The 19,634-nt window shown below is 56.3% G+C and overlaps 3 protein-coding genes across 5 annotated transcripts; 1 reads left to right on the top strand and 2 right to left on the bottom strand.

Annotated features, from left to right (window-relative positions):
- The first annotated feature begins 1,539 nt into the window (after window positions 1-1,539).
- Window positions 1,540-4,852, top strand: LOC136106086 (magnesium transporter NIPA2-like). Its single transcript, XM_065846134.1, is given in 9 exon segments — window positions 1,540-1,566; window positions 2,382-2,473; window positions 3,156-3,316; window positions 4,267-4,305; window positions 4,308-4,511; window positions 4,514-4,643; window positions 4,645-4,733; window positions 4,736-4,784; window positions 4,786-4,852. Coding segments are annotated over 9 exon segments (858 nt in total).
- A 1,463-nt stretch (window positions 4,853-6,315) lies between these two features.
- On the bottom strand, window positions 6,316-7,644 carry TIMM8A (translocase of inner mitochondrial membrane 8A). Its single transcript, XM_065846923.2, has 2 exons — window positions 7,447-7,644; window positions 6,316-7,106 (listed from the first exon to the last, which is right to left on the bottom strand). The coding sequence occupies exons 1-2, from the start codon at window positions 7,567-7,569 to the stop codon at window positions 6,945-6,947; spliced, it is 285 nt and encodes a 94-aa protein (XP_065702995.1). The 5' UTR covers window positions 7,570-7,644; the 3' UTR covers window positions 6,316-6,944.
- Window positions 7,645-7,722: 78 nt separating this feature from the next.
- On the bottom strand, window positions 7,723-19,630 carry BTK (Bruton tyrosine kinase). 3 transcript variants are annotated; one of them, XM_065846840.2, is made up of 20 exons: window positions 19,236-19,630; window positions 18,071-18,138; window positions 15,979-16,178; window positions 15,718-15,816; window positions 15,391-15,456; window positions 14,743-14,824; window positions 13,067-13,195; window positions 12,893-12,960; window positions 12,189-12,370; window positions 11,836-11,898; window positions 11,531-11,585; window positions 11,150-11,232; window positions 10,914-11,041; window positions 10,702-10,776; window positions 10,189-10,360; window positions 9,700-9,916; window positions 9,009-9,073; window positions 8,442-8,560; window positions 8,152-8,309; window positions 7,723-8,034 (listed from the first exon to the last, which is right to left on the bottom strand). In XM_065846840.2, exons 1-20 carry the CDS (start codon window positions 19,628-19,630, stop codon window positions 7,963-7,965), a joined length of 2,496 nt encoding a protein of 831 aa, XP_065702912.2. In that variant the 3' UTR covers window positions 7,723-7,962. The 3 variants fall into 3 exon arrangements, with proteins under 3 accessions (XP_065702912.2, XP_065702910.1, XP_071669694.1); XM_065846838.2 differs by having other exon boundaries at window positions 15,979-16,161; window positions 19,236-19,286; XM_071813593.1 differs by lacking the exon at window positions 19,236-19,630 and having other exon boundaries at window positions 15,979-16,293.
- Between the last annotated feature and the right edge of the window lie 4 nt (window positions 19,631-19,634).

Raw genomic sequence — 19,634 nt, 5'->3', positions numbered from 1 at the left:
GTTTGTGTCCTGAAAGGTCTTTATTTACTGCGCAAGTTGTCTCTGGTCCCTGTTCAGCGTCTCACGTTCTCAAAAGCAGCAGCAACACGTACGTGCTGCAGGTGCTGAGAACAAAGCCTTCCGGAGGATAACATTTAAACATCACAAATCTTAAAATTACAGTTCTGGTGTTTCTTTTGTATACGATGCCACAAAGGCAATGTATAGAATACGAGCAGTGAAGCTTGTCCTCCCTGCTTACATGGAATTCTGAGGGATGCACATAGAGTAAAACCCTGGATTCATAAGCAGAACACATTCCCGGTTAAATCGGTGCTGCCGCAAAGTCGATTTCTTTTTGTTTTTTAGCAGGATAGGATTGTGAGCCACAGAGGAACAGGGCTGACAACACTAAATGTGCATTTGTTGTTGCCCTGTTGTTTCACGTAATTTGATTTGAATGAGTTCTGCAGCAATGGGGGTGGTTGCTCTACAGCTTTGCTACCGGGAGCTGTAAAATCTAGAATCTTGCTACACCTTTATTGGGGAAGAGACACGTTTTGAAGAAAATCAGATCAATTCTATATTGGCAAAGTGTTTTAACGAGCTGATTATCACAGCTAATATGTCCAAAACTGTCTTTAATTGGAAGAGCGTAGTCTTGACATTAGACCAGTGCTAAATAAATCAGACAAACAGCTCTGGGCACAGTGTCTGATCCAGCTCCTCATCTGTTGCTCTTAAAGCAAAAACAATAGGGTTGGTTGGTATTTTCCCATTGTGAAACACCAATGACCTCGTTGATTATGAACATTAACAGAGATCCCAGAAGTCTCTGTGTATTTGTTCCATACGCTCATTTCTGCATTTACTCTCACCTGTGACACCACATCTGTGCTATCCCCGTTATTTCTGGAAACCCAACCCAGAACACAAACACCTGTCACTCCATAATCTCACATCTTTAAAATGCTGAAGCAAAAAGACACAGGGAAAGTAACTTAGCACTTCTTCATTTGAAAGTGTTGAATTTCTAACAGGGTTCTGCTGAGCCCATTGAAGACTGAAACCAACCCAGCTCTGGCTTTGGGTAGCGAGTCCACACGTTGTTCCAGCACTTAAAGTCCCAGCCCTGGGAGGTGTTGCTGGGGTTTGTATTTGGTTTAAACAACGTGGTATCCAGCTCAAGCCTTTCCTGTTGGATACAGGTCAGCTCGTTATTGCTGGTGCTCCCCCGGGAGCGAAGATGAAGAACACTCACTCTTACCTGTAGCTGTCTGCCCTACTTCACTTTCTGTCTTTCCAGTCTAAGCAAACCCGACCTTTCCCAATGGGCTTGTTTTTATAATATTTAATCAGGGCCATTTAACAAGGGCCACTGGGTCCCTGTGTTTAAAACGCGATTCTTGCCCTGCGCAATAATTATCTCCCAAAGCCTAGAATCTCACTGCATTCCAGAACATATTTGCCTCTTATAGTGGAACTCTCACCTTGTGGGGTTTTTTCCTGGTTATTTTTACAGCCTGAATCTCTTTTCTGAGCCCTTGCAGCACCACAACCATGGCTGTGAGGGCTGGAAATGGACGGGTAGTGACAGCAGCTTCCTAAGGAGCTCTGCAAACAAATGCTACCCCACAACCCAAGCTGAACTGCTACCGGGTTGGTCTAACTCTGTTTTAACCCACATACAGCCCACTCCAAGCATTTACTGACAAGCAGAGTCCTTCCTTCCACAGGAAAGATGCCCAAAAATTGCTCACACCAACAAAAAACGCACCATAGAAAGGCAAATTAAAACCTGGCATTGTGTGAAAATGAACCCTTATCAGACTCTGTTCACTGGCTCTCTTGAGATTCTAAATGGATATTCAGCCCTTCTAACTGTGGGAAAAACTACAGTCTATTGTATTTTGGATTTTACATCTGTTGTGTACAAAGGCACTTTCAATAGGACACCCATAGATAATTAAAAGGCAAGATGCTGGTAACATTCTTGAGCCAAAAACTTTGCTTATGAGACACAATTTTGTAAAAGGACCCATAAGAGAGAAAAATCCCACCTATATGCACAACAGAGACACATTTTAGTGAGCAAGCAGCCATCTCTCACTTGTACCTATAGCCTGTACATTCCACTGATGCTGGATGGAGACTCTGACTATCCCTAAATCAGAGTGTTTCACAGTTATATTTTGCGGATGGAGAAATACTAATGAATTGCAGCTTAATGACTCAAAGAGAAGCATTACAAGAAAACCAGCTACTGTTCTTCCAAAACTAAGCCAGGACGGCACTCTCAGCTGCTGCTGCTCACACACAACAGCCCCGCTCAACACCACACCAACCAGCTGCCCGCGCGGATGAGCGCTCCGGCTGCTCAAATACACCCTTTTCCCTGACAGCAGCCACAGGAAAACGGGATGGAACCCGGTGGTCAGCCCGGCCACATCCGAGAAACAGGCAAAGGAACTGCACAATGTGAAGATAAACGCCGGTGAGATTGTGAATCTGTAACATGCAGCTGCCACTTTCACCTGTAAGTGTGATGATGATAAACAAGCCAGTGGCAGGGAAAAAATCTGATGTCCTCAGAGCATTCATAGGGTTTCCAAACTCCATAACTATCAGCACAGAGCTTGGGGGGCACAGATACATAGATAGATAGATGCTAAGATAACTCACCTGTCTGCTGCAGCCTCAGTCCTTTTCCAGCACAGATACATTCAGAACAGCCCTGAAGCCAGCCTGCACCATTCAGTCCTTCCTGCTTAAGTAACAGATCCTCTTCAGCTAATTACCACTTGCTTTAATTACTCCAATTAATTCTGCCCCTGGGCGTCTGACCAGCACAGCTGCTGCTCCTCAAGCTCCTGTGTCCCACCACCTTTCCTTGCAACACTTCCTCGCTTTCCTCTGTTACGCACCATTCAACAGCAAACCTCTTGGGGGCCTTCTGCATCGACCTGCTGTGGTTGTGTCCCCACTTGTGTCCCCATGGTGCCGGTGACAGCTCTGGCGCAGGTCCCACACAGCAGCCACTGAAACACCCTTATGTCATCTACCACCCCTTGGTGGTGAAAGCAGTTGCTCTGCCTTCCTCTGTCTCTTCCCTCGGGTACGCCATCACTTGGGCTAATTGGTTTGGTTGGTTTGGGGTTTTTTTTAATATCTTTCAGTGCAGATTTGTCTTCCACCTTCCTGAACGAACAGCTGAATGTTCATGGGAAGACTGGCTGCATCCTCGGTATCCCAGGTCCCACGGTGATGGTGATCCATGCTCCGCAGCGAGAGGAGGTTTCCAGCCTGGAGTCAGCGGAAGAGAAGCTGAAAGATCCAAGTGTTTAAATAAAACAGGTCCTGTCAACTTCAGTCTTGGAAATGACAGTAGCAGGTAGGGTACAACTTGGCTGGACTGGGAGGACTGAACTAAAGGGTAGTTGAGCTGTTTCTTGGTCTGCACACCAGTGGAAGAAACATCCCCCTGTGTCAATGTGAGCTTGTGTGTTGCCTTCTGCAGTGGGAAACGTAGTTTTCCACGTGCTAAATGTGAAAGATCGCTGTCAAACCTGTGCTTGGAGGATTTACACCTTATTAGCTAGCTCAAAACACAGGGGGACATGTCAGCTTCAGGATGGCTTTTTGGGACTGTCAAGTCCTCTTGACCCCAGATGAAGAAAGCAGATGGGAACCCCACTTCGCAGAGAGGGGTCTGGGTGATGCTCCCGAGTCAGTGGGCTTGTGTGATCTGGGTAATAGTGTGAATGGCAGACAAAGCCACAGGAGATGGAGGAAAGAAGCACGGGGAGAAGAACAACACGGAGCAACAAGGCAGACGCTGCTGCTCACTAGAGGGAGCGCTCTGGCAGGGCCTCGCACTCCTGTGATGTGGCACTTTCCTCTTTATCCCACCACAGCCTGCAGAGCCCAGCTAGAGCTTCCTGAGCCTTCTGCCACCCTCCTGTGTACCCCCTTGTCTTCCTGGTAAGCAAGACCCCCACCTCCACTAGTGCTGTAGGACCCAGCTGTGCCCCCAGCCCTTCCAGCACAGGCAGCTGTATCCCGACAGGCGGACTCGTGTGGCAACCAGCGCTGGAAGGAGCTGCGCTTGCCTCTGCAGCTTTCCTCAGGCAGGACACCAACTCTGCTCCCCAACCCCAGTCCCTACAGGTGGAAGTAAAAAGACTGAATGGGCAGTTACCCACCTGTCCTCCATCTCTAATTGCTGTAGTTACACGTCACTGGTGCTGTTGTTCTCTGATGCAGCTCTTTAATTCTGCTTTCCCTGAGGGTTCATTGTATTCGCTGTGCGCATCCTGGTAACCTCCCTGTGCTTATCTTTGTGGCTGGACCACGTTATGGACAGAGCGATGTCCTGGTTTATGTTTTGGTCTGCTCCACCATCAGCTCGCTTTCAGTGTCCTCTGTCAAAGGCTTGGGGGTTGCCCTGAAAGAACCATTTTCTGGGAAACCAGTCCTGAAAGAACCACTGGGCTGGGTGCTCCTCATGTGCCTGGTGATCTGCATCAGCATCCAGATCTGAACAAAGCCTTGGACGTCTTCAACACACCTGCGGTCACACCCGTTTACTACATGTTCACCCCAGCAGTCATGATATGCTCTGCCATCTTCTTCAAGGAGCAGCAGCACGTGGTGCTGGACACCATAAGCAGCTTTCCCCACCATCGCGTCCGGCATCCTCCTCCTGCGTGCCCGCAGGGACGTGCCCTTTGTCCCCAAGCTCCTGCAGCACGGCAGGCGGAGCTGCAGGCCGCATGGGGCAGTGCGGACGGACACCAGTCACTCAGCACCAGCCTCTCTGTCCTCAGAGGACCAAGGCTCTCAGAGCACAGAGGATGAAGGTGGGAGCGTGTGAGGAAGCCTCTGAACGGCCAGCTGAACGTGCTCAGCTGCCACCAGCTACCGCGGGCAGTTACCGCCTACCTGCGCCAGGCAGATGTGTGGCCCGTCACTGCCACAGGAGGCTGCTGTCCCCGTCACCGGAGCGCTGGGACTGCCCGGGTCCTGCGATCTGGTGCCACTTCACTGTTGAATGAGGAGCCTTCACTGGCATTGGCTGTGCAGAGGCCTGCAGCGCTTCCGTGGTGCAAACCCTCACCCAATGTGAACACCAGGCATTTGGACCGGCCTCACAGCGTTTTTTTTAAATATACTTAGAAAACTAACAGTTACAAAATAACCTAACGTGGCGCTAAGGTTACATGGAGAGAAGATGGATATCTGGCTTTAAAGATGACATACCCAGAATATTGATTCAAAAATCCCTCTGTCAAGTACTTGTTTTGCTTGCTCTGCTAGAATTTATTTACAGTTGCACATCCAAGAACAGAATACAGCCAAAACCGGAACACTTCAGTGGTGCTGCCGTGTGTTTCTGTGGCTCTTACAGAGGGACCGACCTCTTCCCGCAGTGTCTGCTGGGCAGGTTGATGAAGCACCTGTATTGAAAACCGATTTGTTGCGTTACCAGTGGCTGGTGATACATCTGAACGGAGAGCTGGGCCAGCGCTGAGGTGTGAAGGGTTATGGGGCACAAGAACCTGAGGGATGCTCAAGATAGGAACAGGAGAGGGAATCGCTGTCTACGGGAACAGGGAAGGCCTAGGACTCTTCATCTATCACGCTAAGTTTCTGAAAGATGACCAGACAGCTGTGTCCGCACTTACATGGGTTTATATCTGCGTAGCTGTTTAATGCACCCTGCATTTGTTCCCAGGAGGCTGTTGGCCACAAGCCCCCCACATTGGGAGCTCCCAGGCCCCATTCAGCCACCCACAGCAAACGCACACGTGCAGAACTGCTGGACCAGAGCGTCACCCCAGGCTTCCCAGAGCCCTGCTGTACCAAACGCTGCTGAACACTGCGCTGCCCTTCCAGAGGGCAGATCAGGAGTCGGCTTTTCCAGTTAGAAGCTCCTCTCTGTGTCCTGGGGGCAGAGGTGCAGGAGGCACAGCCACAGGTCCCCCTCCAGCGACCTCCACAGGTAAAGGTACATGAGGCTACAAAGTAGCTGGTTACTTATTCCCTACCTTTGGTTTCTCTAAGGAAACTATTCCTTTAGAGGACAGCAGGGGCTGTTAACCCTTTGGGGAAGAGGAGGAAAGGCCACAGGCTCTCCCAGAAACAAATTTGATTCATGGGATCAAATTAATTGAGCAACAAATCAGAATTCAGAGCAGACTTTCTAGCCAGAAGACAATTATGCCCCCTCCCTACTAATTTCGCAATAAACAGGATCACCAGGTAGGAGGGGGTGGTCAAGAAGGCCAGATTTTCGGTTTTCAGTGGTCATCTGCCTGAACAAAGGAGAATCTCATGTTAAAAATTGACCCAGTTACTATTTATTATGTTGACCAGGGAAAGCAGTTAATGGAGCGAGTCAGTACTGACAGAGTTGTGCTGTGATCTGAAAAACTTGTCATTTGACCATATACCTACGGAAGCCTGAAAGTGTTTTCCAGTAGTGACACCACCTGGGATGATCCGTGTGCCCAACACGCTCTTCGCACCACGGGTACCTTTACCGGACTGCGCAGCGATGGTGCCTGCGGAGCTCGTTAGCGTCCCCACGTAGGGTTTGTTCTGTGCAGCACCGGTCACAGGCCTCACCCAGAGCTGAGATTTGCATCGGCAGCGGGAGCACCCCGACAGCCGAGCCGGCGCGCTCCAAACGCTCCCCGCATAGCACCGGTAGCCCCGGAGTCCCAGCACAACGACGGTTGCTGAGCTGTGGGGCCGAGGGTGGCGCATCAACCCGAGGAGGAGCAACCGTGGCTCTGTCGTGGGCTCTCATCTGGCTGCAACTTCCCCAAGACTGGCATTTTAATAAATCCTAAACCGCAGAGCTGATCCCGGCTCACGCGGGCAGCAGAGCGACCGGGAGCCGGCGCGGCGGAGGGCCCGGCCTGGCGGGGGCTGGCCGGCGTCCCCCGGGGCGCGGGTCCTGCTCAGTCGGACAGGCTCTCCGAGAAGGACGACTTGGACTTCTGCGTCTGCTCCAGCCGGTTCAGGATGAACTGGCTGGTGTCGATGAAGCGCTCCACGCAGTTCATGAAGCACGTCTCGGCCCGGCTGTCCAGCTTCGGCCCCGGCTTGTCCATGCACTTCTCCTGCACACAGTGGGGGGCCGTTGGTCCCGGGGGCACCGCGTCCCGACCCCCCCCGTGTACAAGGGTCGTCCCTCACGGGCTTCTCCACCCTCGGGCACCGCATCCTCTCGGGCGCATTTAGCCCCTCCGCCCCCCCGAGGCTCTTCCCGTCCCGTTCCCCGGGGTCTCCCGTCCCCCCGGGTGTCCCTCACGGCTCAACGGGGCTGGGGCTGCTCCCACGGCGGATCCATTTTGCCCTCATGTCCCTTCTCCCCCTGGGGACAAGGGTCAGCGCGGCGGCCCGGCCCGCCTTCCCGCCCACCCCGGTCACCGGCGGCCCGGCCCCGCCGTCCGCCCGTACCCAGCAGAGCTCGGTCATCTGGTGCACCAGCTGCTGGAACCGCTGCTTCTGCGTCTCCACCTCAATGAAGCGCTGGAGCTGCGGGTCAGCGCCGCCCAGCCCGGCGCCGGACGCCGCGTCCATCCCGCTCTGGGTCCCGCTCCGGGTCCCGGACCCACCGCCGCGCCACGACCTTCACGTGCCGCGCCGCGCCCGCCCCTTCCGCACGCAACTGCGCATGCTCGCCCGCCCGCCAGCGCGCCCCCTGCCGGCGGGGCGGAGCAACGGACGCCTCGGGCTGCGGAACCGTTTATTGCGCTCGGGTCCGGCGCGCCGCCGCCTGCGGGGCCAACCGGCACCGGGGCCCTCGGGGTCCCCGCCTCTGTCCTTGGCTGTGAGGGGCCCGCGGGCGGCTGATCGCCCAGAGGTGGCTGTCTCCGTGTCCGTGACAGCGGTGCTGACGCACCGTCCGGTGCGCAGGTCCGACGGTGGGGCAGCACCAGCCCCGTAGTACGCGCCAGCAGCACCGGGCAGGGGTCAGGGCTCCTCGTCCGTGATGTCCAGGATGCTGCCCAGCAGTGCGGTGAAGCTGGGGCGCTCCTCGGCCTTCTGCCGTGCGAGAGAAGGGGGAGCTGTGCCCGAGCCTGCCGGCCGCCCTGAGCCGCAGAGCCGGGTCAGCCCCGCCGCGGCAGCCGGGGGCGATCACCGAGGGCCAGGGGGACCCACCTCATGCCAGCAGCTGTACATGATGGCGTAGACCCGCTCCGACGCCTGCTGCGGCCGGTACAGCCGCAGGCCTTGGATGACATGCTCTGTTGTCTCGCTGTTATTAAACCTCTCATAAGGCATCTTTCCCAGAGAGTAAACTTCCCACATCAGAACACCTGTTAGGGGAAATGGCAGGGACAGCTCGTGGTGTGGGAGCACCTGTGCCTGAAGCTGGTTTGCAGAGGTGCTCATGGCTGCCGGGGCACCCGCTCTTCCCAGCCTCCGAGTCATTAACACCGTGCTCTTACCAAAAGCCCAGACGTCAGACTTGCTGCTGAACTTGCTATACAGAAGCACTTCAGGGGGAGACCACCGCACTGGAAACTTTGACCCCATGGAGCTTGTATATTCGTCATCTAGAACGTACCTGCAGCAGATAAATGGGTCAAGGTGCCTGTCTCAGATTTCACATTTCACTCCTCCATGCAACTGACCCAGCCCCAAAAGAATTGACACCTCTCGGAGTTACCAGAGGTTGCGCTCAGCATGGGTTTCAACAGGCAGAAATGTCACTTTGCAATCAAGTATATGTTAGTCAAGACTGGAGAAGGGATAGGGTGATGCAGAAACACAGCAAAAATGGGATGTGAAGAGAAACCTGCAGCCAGGAGAAGCAAAGAGGGGGGAAAAGGGACAGGCGCAGTAAGAAAGGGATGGTGGAAAGTGGAGAGGCAAAAGGTTGAGTCAGGTAGATGAAGCAGAAACACAGAAGATGGAGGAAAAGCAGGGCTGGAGGACAGTAGGGAGGAAAACTAAAGTGCAGAAGAGACTGGAGGAAGAAATGGGGGATTGGGACAGAAGCATATCTACCAGACCTGGAAAGGCCAAAATCTGATACTTTCACAATTCCTTGGTCATTCACCAAACAGTTGCGAGCAGCCTGTGGATGGAGAGGATGAGGCAGTCACTCCTACTTGCTCCTGCCTCTCCCATCTGCTTGTACCATCTGGAATTTCATCTCATCCCACCTGCCTAACACTTTGCCTCACTTTGTCTTGCAGGTTCACCTGGACTGGGGCAAACTACAAAGTCCTCAGCAAAGACAGTGAGAGAGGCCTCCAGGCAACCTGTCTATCTATGGAGGGGGAGTTCCCTGGCGGGATTTTGTCTGAACAGAGCAGCACCAGTAGGAGATCAGGAACAACATCGAGCAGGACTGCGAGCTGGTAATGCCAGCCCAAGGCCTGACAAACTGCAGGTGCAGCTTTCCATGGGTGTCAAGAGGTCCCTTTTCATGTCTGAGCCAGCGGTGGTGCCTGCACTGCCTAACACAGACCCTGCCCGAGCCACGCTCCGGCCCTTTCTGCAGCCTCTGCTAACTCACTGCAGAGCTGTGACTTCAGAGCCTCCCACCCATGCTCAGGTGGGCAGGGAAGCTTGGAGGGATGTTCTGCAGAGAAGGCTTTAGAGCTGCCTCTCCTCATGTTAATGAACTAGATGGACCCTGTCTAGGACATGCTGTGGCTATTGCTCAGCTGGAGATGTGTCCTTCAGCCACAGCCCTACCAGGTCTCGGTGCAGGAACTGATTGGATTCCAGGTACTCCATAGCTTCACAGACATCCTTGCACATCTCCAGCAGCTCAGCAGGTTGGAACCGGCGCCGAGTTTCCCTCAGGAAGTTCAGGAGGCAGCCATTGGCCATGTACTCGGTGATAATGAAGATAGGACGCTGCCTGGTACAGACCCCATAGAGCTGCACCAGCTTCTCATGAGAGAGGTTCCTGTGTTGGGGACAAGAAGGGCAATTATGAGCATCTAGAAGGTCAAGCAGCAGAAGCAGCATCTGTGAATAACGAGAGTTTGGAAAGGGAAGGTGCTCCTGGCCCAACTAATGGTGGAAAAGCTCATGGGGGAATCAGCACAAAGGCAGTAGATTCTCAGATGCATTTTGCAGAGTGTGGGTGCCTGAGACTGTTTCCTCCACACCACCCATGAGCACAGCCATTCTGGCAAGGAGTATCCAGCCCCGACCTGCAGCCTGAGCACCACTTACATCATGACTTTGGCTTCGTCGATAAACTCATCCTCTGACATGGAGCCCTCCCTGATCATCTTGATAGCAACATCGTACTGGCCTCTCCATTTCCCATACTTCACCACGCCAAACTGCCCCGTCCCCAGCTCCTTCAGGAAGGTCAGATCCTTCGGGTCAATCTCCCACGACCCTAGGACAGAGAGCGCGAGTGTGATGTGAGTGCAGGTGACCTCCCTGCAGGGTGCTCCCCATCGTCTGATCTAGCAAGCCCAAGAAGAACTCACGAGCATCTGCTGCCTGGAAAACCATCCCAACAAATCCACAAAACCTGAGACCTGTTCCTCCAGGGCATGGAGAACAAAGTAGCTTGTGGCGCCTCTTGGTCAGTATTGTCACCAGAGGGCCAGTGAGTATTGGGAAGTGACTCCTGGGAAGGCTGTGAGCTCTGCTGCCACAGGACAGCCAGGATCTCAGCCCTGGAGAGATGGGCCCTGCAACCAGGGAACCGTGAGGTAGTCCAGGCCAGCTTACCATAGCCCAGGCCAGCTGTTGAAGGAGCATTTTTCCGGTGTTGAGATACAGGGTACTTCAATCGGGATATGAGCCCTGAAACACAAAAAGGTAGATTGCCACACCACATTCCAGCAGGGAACACAAAGCCTCCTGCCTTCAGCGCAGAAAGGTGAGGATGCTGTTGTGTCAATGCAGACACTGCTGGCCTCGCTCTGTCCCCCCACACTGACCGGCAGAGTTGTGCTGATGGTACGTGATGAGCTCCGGGATGGTGTTGAACAGGTGCTTTTCTGCCAGGTAATACTGATTCTGGGGGGTGCAGCATACAACGTAATGGCGGATCATGCCTTGGGGGTCTCTGGAGAGACAGTACATGGGGTCAGCGTCATGGGGAGACAGGCAGAAGGTGAGGGGTGCCTGGAGGCGCCCTCTGAGGTAGGACCAAGCTGTTCTTAGATCCACTTACACAGAGGACTTGGCATAGACAGAGACAGTGTATTTCCCTGTCTTGCTGGTGGAGTCTCGGACGATGAAGCCCCCTTCCTTCCCCTAGAACAGAAAGGGGAGAGGAGACTGTCACAGGCAAGACTTAGAGTGAATGAAAATCATGGCTGGAGATGGTGTGTTAGGTCAGAGGAGTCCTACTGCCAGTCCCTGCCTGGGGGCCACCTCCTGAAGTGGCTGCCAGGAGGAGGTCACATTGGGACAGAGATGGTTCCTGGGGCTGTTGAGGTGACACTCCCCTCCAAGCACAAGCCAGGGTTGGTCCCATGCTGGACACAATGTGAGAACAGCCCCTGGAGGGCTGGTGGGTAGAAAGGACCCAGCCTCAGGAGTCAACACTTGCCTCCTGTTTCAGCAGTTGCTCCGCTTGGCTCCGAGTGATGTTCTTCGAGTACCACCTGGAACAGGGACACAGCCGTCAGGGAGATCACCGCAGCCACCGCTGTCCCCAGCCTGGTCTGACCCTGGCCCAGCCAGGACAGGCGGTGCAGGGAGCAGGGCAGGGATGGCTGTCGTGAGGCTGGAGGCCCTTGAAGGGTGTGCAAGAGGGAGACTGACCCAGTCAGGCTGGGTTGGCTAACAGAACTCAATGTAAAAAGTCTCTGACCAAGTGGAACTTGCCACATCCCTGCACCTTCTCTTACTCACTCAAAGATCTCCAGGGAATTGCTGGTTTCAGTGACGTAGTTGCTGGGGATGTATCCTTCCCTCCTGCGGGAGAAAAGGGGCTTGTCACACACTGATGGAAGAGGCCAAGAGGAAAGCAGGTTCCTGTCCCAGAAGGCTGAGTAGAAATGGGCTCAAAAAGCTTGGTGCAAACCCATTTCTCTTTCTGCTTGAGGAGGACTGATACCACAGCCTGCTTCAGTCTTCCTCACCCTCCTCGTGTGCCATCCCAGGCAGGAGCCCGCAGGCAGGGAGCCTTCCTCAGCCACCAGTGCCGTGGCACCAGGAGAGGACACCACTGTGGGGTGAGTGCCATGGGCTGTGGGAGCTCTTACCCATTCTTGTCACGGGCTTTCCACCAGGGCAGGTGGCTTTCCTCCAGGATGAAGTACTCCTCGCCCTTCTGCAGCTGCAAGTCCTGCGCGTTCATCGGCTGGTAGTTGTAGAGGGCCACCACCTTCTTCACTTCGCCTGCTGTGCTGGGGGCTGGCTCAGGGGGCAGGGGCTTCATCACCATCTTCCCCCAAGGGTGGGAGAGCACAGGACATGGTGAGGCCGGCAGACACACTGTTTCCCAGGTGAGACCCTCCCCAGGCCTGGCAGGGCAGTGGGCTCAGGCCAGGCCATCTCAGCTCCCACACGTATGTCCACCAGGAGACCAATCCCCCACCCCACGCTTTTTATTGCAACCTTTCCTCCTTGGAGACCCATCCTCACAAAATATAAGTGTTTTCTCTCTGCCTTTTGGCTTAACCTGTGACTCCTCCATTCTATATCAGGGCTTCTCTATCCTCCCAGCTTCCCCTGGGGAACCTCAGGAGTGAGATTGTTTGACTTTCTTCCAGGCCTTTGGGCTCTGTCCACTGACTCAAGTTCCTTCTCCCTTAAGCCACCATCTTGACACCCCTCTGCAGAGCAGAGCCCTGGCCTGTCCATCTCTGAGCAACGGCCTGTCAGTCATTGAACATGTTGGCTTTTCCCAGGCGGATCTTTCCTTAAACACCTTGGAGCAAACCCACATGCTGACACTGGCCCCTACCTGGTCCTCCTCGGGAGTAGGGGGAAGCGGCTTCTTTGTCTTGCGATGCGATCGCCCAGCTTTTAAACCTTCAGAACAGAAAGAAGCCTAAGGTGAGAAGAAATCCCTGGTGTCATGCTGCAGTGGTCTCAAGGAGCTGGGGACAGGGCAAGGGGAGGGTGCCCGGTGTCTTACTGCCGTTCCTGCTCTCCAGGATCTTGCAGCCCATGGCGTTCTTGGCTGTCTGGGAGCAGCACAGATACTGTCCATCGATCCAGAAGCAGGGGTGATACTTCTGTACCAGGTCACTGTTGTACCGGATCACTGTGGCAGAGGAAGGGAGACGTGTGTGACCTAGGGCTGTGTCCTCAGCCCACTGTGTGCATCTCCCTGAATGCAGATGATTGGCCCCATTAAATCACTTCACCCTCTGCCGTGCTACTGATACGCAGTCACACGCGGCCCTGCTGCTCTGGTTTCCCTCAGCTCATGGCTGGTGTTTCAGTGCTGTGGCTTTGCAAACCCTGTGCTACCAAACCCCCAGTTCGGGGGGGGCAGGCCTTTCCTCTGATTTGATCAAAGCTATTCAGCAGCTCTGCAAAGGGACACAAACATGGTTGGAGGGCCAGGTCCTGTTGTGACTGGCCCTCCTGCCAGCTGAAACGTCCAGCATCCCCCAGGCTGCTGAGGCCCATCATTCACAGCTCTTGTGAACCCTTTTTATAGAAGTGGGGAGGGAGGGCAGTGCTGTGCTGGCTTGTCTGTGGGGAGAGCAGGGCACTGCTACCGTCCCCTGCCTGCTCAGAGAGTTCCCTTGCTGAGACACTGTTCCTTTGCTGGGACACTGTTCCCTTGCCCGGCGGGCACTGACCTCATACTTGTCCCCATGCTAAGGGACAACGGGATGTGCTGGAACACCCCCGCAGCACAGTGCTGGTGCACAGCAGCTCCGCGGGCTGCCAAGAGCCCCCTTGCTGGTGATGCAGGATGAGGGCATGCCGGCAGCAAGAGGCCAGCATTTTCTCTCCCCTCTTCCCTGAGGATTTTCCACCGGCTTCAGCTGCCGCAGCAACTCCCTTCCAGTAGCAGGGAAGCGGGGCGAGGGCTGCCTGCCCGCTGGGGTAGAGCAGCAGGGCTCTCGTGAAATAACCGACTTCCTCGTTATCAGCCCACTCTGCTTCCGCTTCGCTCAGGCAAACTTCCCTGTGTCAATTTGAGCAGCTAATCTCACCCCACCAGCACAAAGCCACAGAAAGACACACACGCACCAAGAGACACGTATGGGCAGCTCCAGCAGATTTTGGCCAACTGCAAGTACCACAGCCCCTCTGCGCAGTGCTGCTGCAACACGCTCTCAGCACACACACAGCTGAGCGGTGGCTCCGGGTGGGTTGGGAGAGACGCTCCCTGGCTTACAGCAGCCTTTCTGTCTACATTTCCTAAAACCCTGGGTGCTCTGCCCGCGCCTTGCGCACTAGTACAGCTGCGTGGCCACATCTGCTATTTCCTCTTGCCCTCAATAACTTCTGAGCCTGCTTGAGCTAATTTGGAGCAGGCTTGTGAGAGGGCAAGAAGCTTCAGCTGAGGTGGCTGCAGCGCTGCAGAAGTCAGAGGGTGACAGGGGTGAGTGACCACCTCCCCTGGGCAGGAGCGGCTGGTGTCACAAGGAAGGGTGAATGTAGGAACATGGCCTTGCGAGCACACTTGTCACAGGAGAAGTTTCTGATCAGCACTCGCTCTTCTGTAGCAATGGGATAACGTAACCACAAGATAGCGAGCCCCCGGAAACCCAGTGCTCTGGGTCATGGCCACACGCACAGCCGATTGCTTGTGTTTGCTTTCTGAGGGAGCTGCAGAGCCCCCAAACTCACCGCTCTTCAGCTGATGGATCCAACGTTTGCGTAACTCCTCCGTTGGGGAGAAGACATACAGGGGCCCTTCGTCATACACCACCTGCAGGACCACACACCTCAGAACGCTGGCTGGGGGGCTCCCGAGGAGGATGGGGGAGCTGAAGCTTGTGGCCACACTGAGCAGCCGGTGCAGAGCACAAGCCATGCCAGCGTGTGCTGGCACCGCATGGTGCTCGCAGGACCGTGACGGAGAGGTTATAAATAAGACCCCTCCCCAGAGACTTTCCACTTCCTTCTCTGACTTTCAGTGTGTAGGGGGCTGTGCTGGGTGCCAGCAGGGGCAGGCAGCTGGGTTAGGGGCTGAGCGGGCAGCCAGGAGCCCTTCAGCATTGGCCAGGGTATGGAAAGGAGAGGGACAGAGCTCAGAAGCAGGTTTCCATCTAAGCAGCCCCCTTAAATAGAGCTGCCCAGTTTCTTGAGGCTCCCAGAGGCTCACCTGCTTGCCCCATGCAGTGTGGACAGCAGCAAAGTGTCCCCAAATGGCTGAGTGATACCTGGCACTGAGGCAGTGATACCGTATTTTGTCCCAGGTCCCCATGGTGTCCCCTCCCAGCACCCCACACCCAGGCAGAGCGGACCAGCAAATGGGGTGTAGTGAGGACTCACCTGGAAGGGGTAGGGGAACCGTTCGATGATTGAGATCTGCTCTGTGTTGTAATCCTCTCCTTTCCGCTGGAACAGAGAAGAAGAGACAGATGCTGGCATCCTGCTGCTTGGCTACTGGCATCTCCCCGAGGACCCTTAGCATTTGGTGTCCCCCTGCTCCCCTGTCCTGCATCAAGCTGGACCCCAGCATGATGCAGGCTGTGGGTGCAGAGCCTCCATGCCAAGCAGGGCTGTCCCCACTCCCACCACCCCAGGGCAGGGGCACTGTCCCTGCTTCCCAGCGGGGAGAGAGGGGGGCACAAGCAGGGACCTCAAGACCTTCCTCACCGGGACCTGCCGCTCGGGGGGAGGGTTGTTTTCAGGCACCACCGTCTCCACACAGGTGATCTTCTCGATGTCCACTGAGCCCTTCTTACTGCCCCGGCGCTGCAGGAGGTGGGGTTGGTTAGAACAATCGCCAAGGAGACCCAGGGAGACTCAAGCCAAGCACTGTCCCCATCCAGCTGCCCCTTGGGCTGGGTGCTGGCGAGGGACAGCTGGTGACCCACGAACACTGCCAAGCCACAGCCCCTGTGGTTGCCAACTCACCCCCCGCTCAAAGTCATACTCGTAGTAGGACAGCTTGCTCTCCGTCAACAGGAACAGCCGCTTCTTGAAGTTGAGGGGAGATGTTTTCTTCTTCTGCTGTGAGCGCTTCAAGAAGATGCTCTCCAGGATGACGCTGGCCATGTCGGTCCCCCTGGCCTCCTCTGCGCCGTGCTCGCTGGCTTGCTGCGGGCAGGACAACACTGACACAGCGCTTGTTCAGCCAAAAACCGTCCCAGTGCTGGACGTCTCTCAGGTGCACTCTGTCCCCTGCCTGAAGGGCAGCCAGGGGGCTGGGACACCCTTGGGGGAAATCAGCTGCAGAGGTGTGTGGGCAGGTCAGTGTGGGCTTTTTGTGATGCGACCTCTCTCTCTCCTGTCCCCTGTCTGACACCAGACTGCGGACCAAGCCACCACCCTGACAGCTTCAGCTCCACCCAGAGGCTGGAGGGTCCCCCTGAGTGTGCAGACGGACAGACACAGACTGCTGGAGAAAGCAGGAGCCAGGGAGGCTGTGAGAAGCGTAGCCCCGGGGAGGAGCACAGAGCAGGAGCAGTGACACCCAGCAGGCTCTCTCCTCCCCTTCAACATGGTGCGTGTGTTTGTGTGTGGGGGCCGTTTCCTCCTGCCCCACCGCAGGCGCTTCATGCCGGGGACACAGAGTTGGCAGCGTGCGAGGGATGGCCACAGGACACCAGTGACCTAAAAAGTTGTGGGTAGGTCCTGGCACCGCATGAACACGGAGCAGCCCTGAAGACATCCTTCCCCTCTACACCCATGGAGCCTGCTGGAGTGCTGGGACGATGCTGAACCCGCTTCTGCCCCTGTGAGCAGGGCTGCAACCAGAGAGGTTTAAATCCTCTCCCAGCCCTCCCCAGCAAATCTCTCCTCTTGAGCCTCTCCAGGGATGGTTTGGGCAGGAAAGGGCTCGGATGAGAGCCCCACATCCCACTGCTGCCATGTCTTCCTGAGGATGGAAATCCCTCCTGGCACATCCCTTGGAGCAGCCCCTCAGTTGTGCCCTGTACCACTCCATGCTGCACCCAGACAGTTCCAGCACCCACAGAGCCACACAGCTGGAGCTGTGGGCTTTTCCTCTTTTGGGGGCTGTGACCAACACCCAGCTCCAGCCAGGACCTAACGAGGAGCTGATGAGCTATGTGGAGCCACTGCTGAACTGTAAACCCCTGGAACCCTCCTGCATTTCTCCTGCTCTGACCACCTACATACCCTGCTCCCCCTTCACCTCCACCTTGTTCCTTTTTTTCTCCTAAAACACGGCTTTGGAGAACAACCTGGGAGAAGTTGTTTTTCTCCCCTCCTGCCTACAGAATGTCTCCTCCAGGGAAGGCTCAGAGGTGGCCCAGAGTCAGAGGTCGAGTACCCCATTACCCAACCAGGCAGCACATCCACTCCCCTCACACGGGAGTCACTCGTGACAAGGACCAGGTAGGGACCAAAGATGGCAGAAGCTGGTCTCACCTGCTGTGCCTCTCTTCAGGGCATGCTGCAGCCTGGGGGCAGGAGCAGGGGCCTCCCACCATCTGCTGGCAATGCCCAGACCATCCCAGCACAGATCCTGCTGCTGCAATCCTGACCCTGCTCCACTGCAGTGCCTGTAGCCAGAGAGGCTGAGGACAAGCAGGGTTCCCCCTCCCAGGGTCCCCGCTTCCATCCCCTTGTGGACCCTCATGGCTCAAGATTTTCCAGCTTGTTTGGATGGTTAAAAAACCAAACCAAACCAAAACAAAACAAAAAAACAACTTAAAAAATTAGTTGTCAGAATCTTTTAGAAAAAGCAGCAACCTCCTCTTGCTGATCCAACCATGGGGAGGAGGGAACTGGGGTCCCTGCTGGGGACACAGCAGGTGGCTGGGGTGGCCACTGACCTGATGGCTGGCGGGGGGGTGGGCGAGCCCAGAACAACTTTAGCATCTCCTGCAGCCCCATGCCTCAGTTTCCCTACCTATGAAATGTGGCTGCCAGTGTCCCAAGAGCCGGAGGGCTCCCACTGCCCCCCCAGCACAGACACAGGGGATGAGCAGCACGGCCCTGGGCTCCCCCCATCTGCAGTGCTGGGTCCACAGAACTTTACCTTGAGTCGCAGCAGCTGGGTCACCGCCAGCAGTGCCAGGCAGAAGGGTCCTGTCCTTGCTGTGTCTTCTGAGATGGTGTCACCAGAGAGGAAAAGATGGTGAGTATCTCAGAGGGCTGTTCTGCTCCAGCATGTCACACCACCCTCTCCCCAGCTCTGCCAGCATGGCACAGCCTCCCTCTCCCTGCCACCAGCCCCACTCACTCCCTGCCTGTGCTTTGGGGTGGTGGGTGCCCCACAGACTCACCCCCACAGTCAGCCATCACTGCTGCGCTGCGCTGGGACAGCAGAGGTGGCAAGTGGGTGGGTGGAAGCATGTTCTGTGTGTCCCCCCCCAGCTACTGTGACTTCCTGCCACTGTCACACCTCCTGCTCTGACACCGCCGTGCCTGGCACACACCGCTGGCCCTGTGCCACCGGACACTGAGCCCCACCATGGTGCCGGGTCACCTCCCTGCCTCCCACCACCAGTTGATGAGCAAGAAGGGCAATGGGGTGTCTGTGAATGACAAACTCCACAGCTCCTGTGCTTCAGCCTAGTGAGTGACAAAAATGAAAGGTGGGGGAACAGAGGAGGGAATCTCCCACATGAGAGAGATTTGGGAACAAACCCAGAGCTGCACCGCAGCAGCCTCCACTGCAAAAAGCATGAGCAAGGAGTGGTCAAAGGCACCTGTCAGCACCCCTAACCCTGCTCTGGAGCACCCTGGGGTTCCTGGCACCCACACACCACCCTGACCCCCTGCTCCATTGCACCCCTGACTCCCCCACACCACCCCACTGCCCTGCTCTGCTGCTCCCCCATGGCCCCTGGCACTGCAGCCCCATAGCAGCCATCCCACCGCCGCTCAGACGCTGCCTGCTCGGAGCTGCTGGGCTGCAGGACACGGCTGAGCCCCGCCAGCCCGCCTCACCCGCAGCATGTGGCCTGTGCCCAGGGTGGCTCTGCTGCCCCCAGCACCGCCGAGGAGGCGAGCAGAGGTGCGATGCCACAGGCCGGTGCCGCATGGCGGCTCCCGCCTCCTGCTGCCGCGCCTCTCCGCCAGTGATGCTCCCAGGGCCGCAGTGGCGCCCAGGGCACCGCCACCCTCGTGCTCCCCGCCGCGCCTCTCCCCACGCCACGCGGTGCCGGACGTGGCTCCCCTGGCCCTCCCGGCGCACTCACCGGCCCTCCCGCCGCTCCGGCCAGCCGGGGTCCCACTGCGCCCACTGCCCCCCGAGCGGCCCAGCCGTGGGTCGGGGTGGCTGTGCCGGTGGGACGCAGGGCGGCGCGGCGGGGTCGGCAGCGCAGGGAGGAAGGACAGGGCCGGCCAACTCCACCCTTTCGCTTCCCCTTTTTTTGGTTTCTGACTCAAAAGCAGCAGCCGTGTTTCCTCCTGGAGGCAGCGGGGCCACCTTTGTGGGGCCACCGGGGCTCCGGTCTTGGCCAGGACCTGTCCTGGATGTGGCGCCGGGGTGTGGGGACCATCCCTGGAGACGTTTAACAGTCGCAGAGATGAGGCTCTTAGGGACACGGTTCAGTGCCAGAGTTGGGTTATGGTTGCACCCCATGATCTTCATGGTC

This window comes from Patagioenas fasciata, chromosome 11 (assembly GCF_037038585.1).
Source record: "Patagioenas fasciata isolate bPatFas1 chromosome 11, bPatFas1.hap1, whole genome shotgun sequence".
NCBI classification, from domain to species: Eukaryota; Metazoa; Chordata; class Aves; order Columbiformes; family Columbidae; genus Patagioenas; species Patagioenas fasciata.
The sequence above is the reverse complement of the archived record's forward strand: the minus strand, read 5'-3'. Positions and strand labels throughout refer to the sequence as shown.

Coding starts and splice junctions, on each gene's coding strand:
- TIMM8A (XM_065846923.2), bottom strand. CDS start 7,569: ATGGACGCGGCGTCCGGCGCCGGGCTGGGCGGCGCTGACCCGCAGCTC. Junction 7,107..7,446: donor AGATGACCGAGCTCTGCTGG/GTACGGGCGGAC, acceptor CACTGTGTGCAG/GAGAAGTGCATGGACAAGCC.
- BTK (XM_065846840.2), bottom strand. CDS start 19,630: ATGAAGATCATGGGGTGCAACCATAACCCAACTCTGGCACTGAACCGT. Junction 15,817..15,978: donor AGTATGACTTTGAGCGGGGG/GTGAGTTGGCAA, acceptor CACCTCCTGCAG/CGCCGGGGCAGTAAGAAGGG. Junction 15,457..15,717: donor CCCCCGAGCGGCAGGTCCCG/GTGAGGAAGGTC, acceptor TCTCTGTTCCAG/CGGAAAGGAGAGGATTACAA.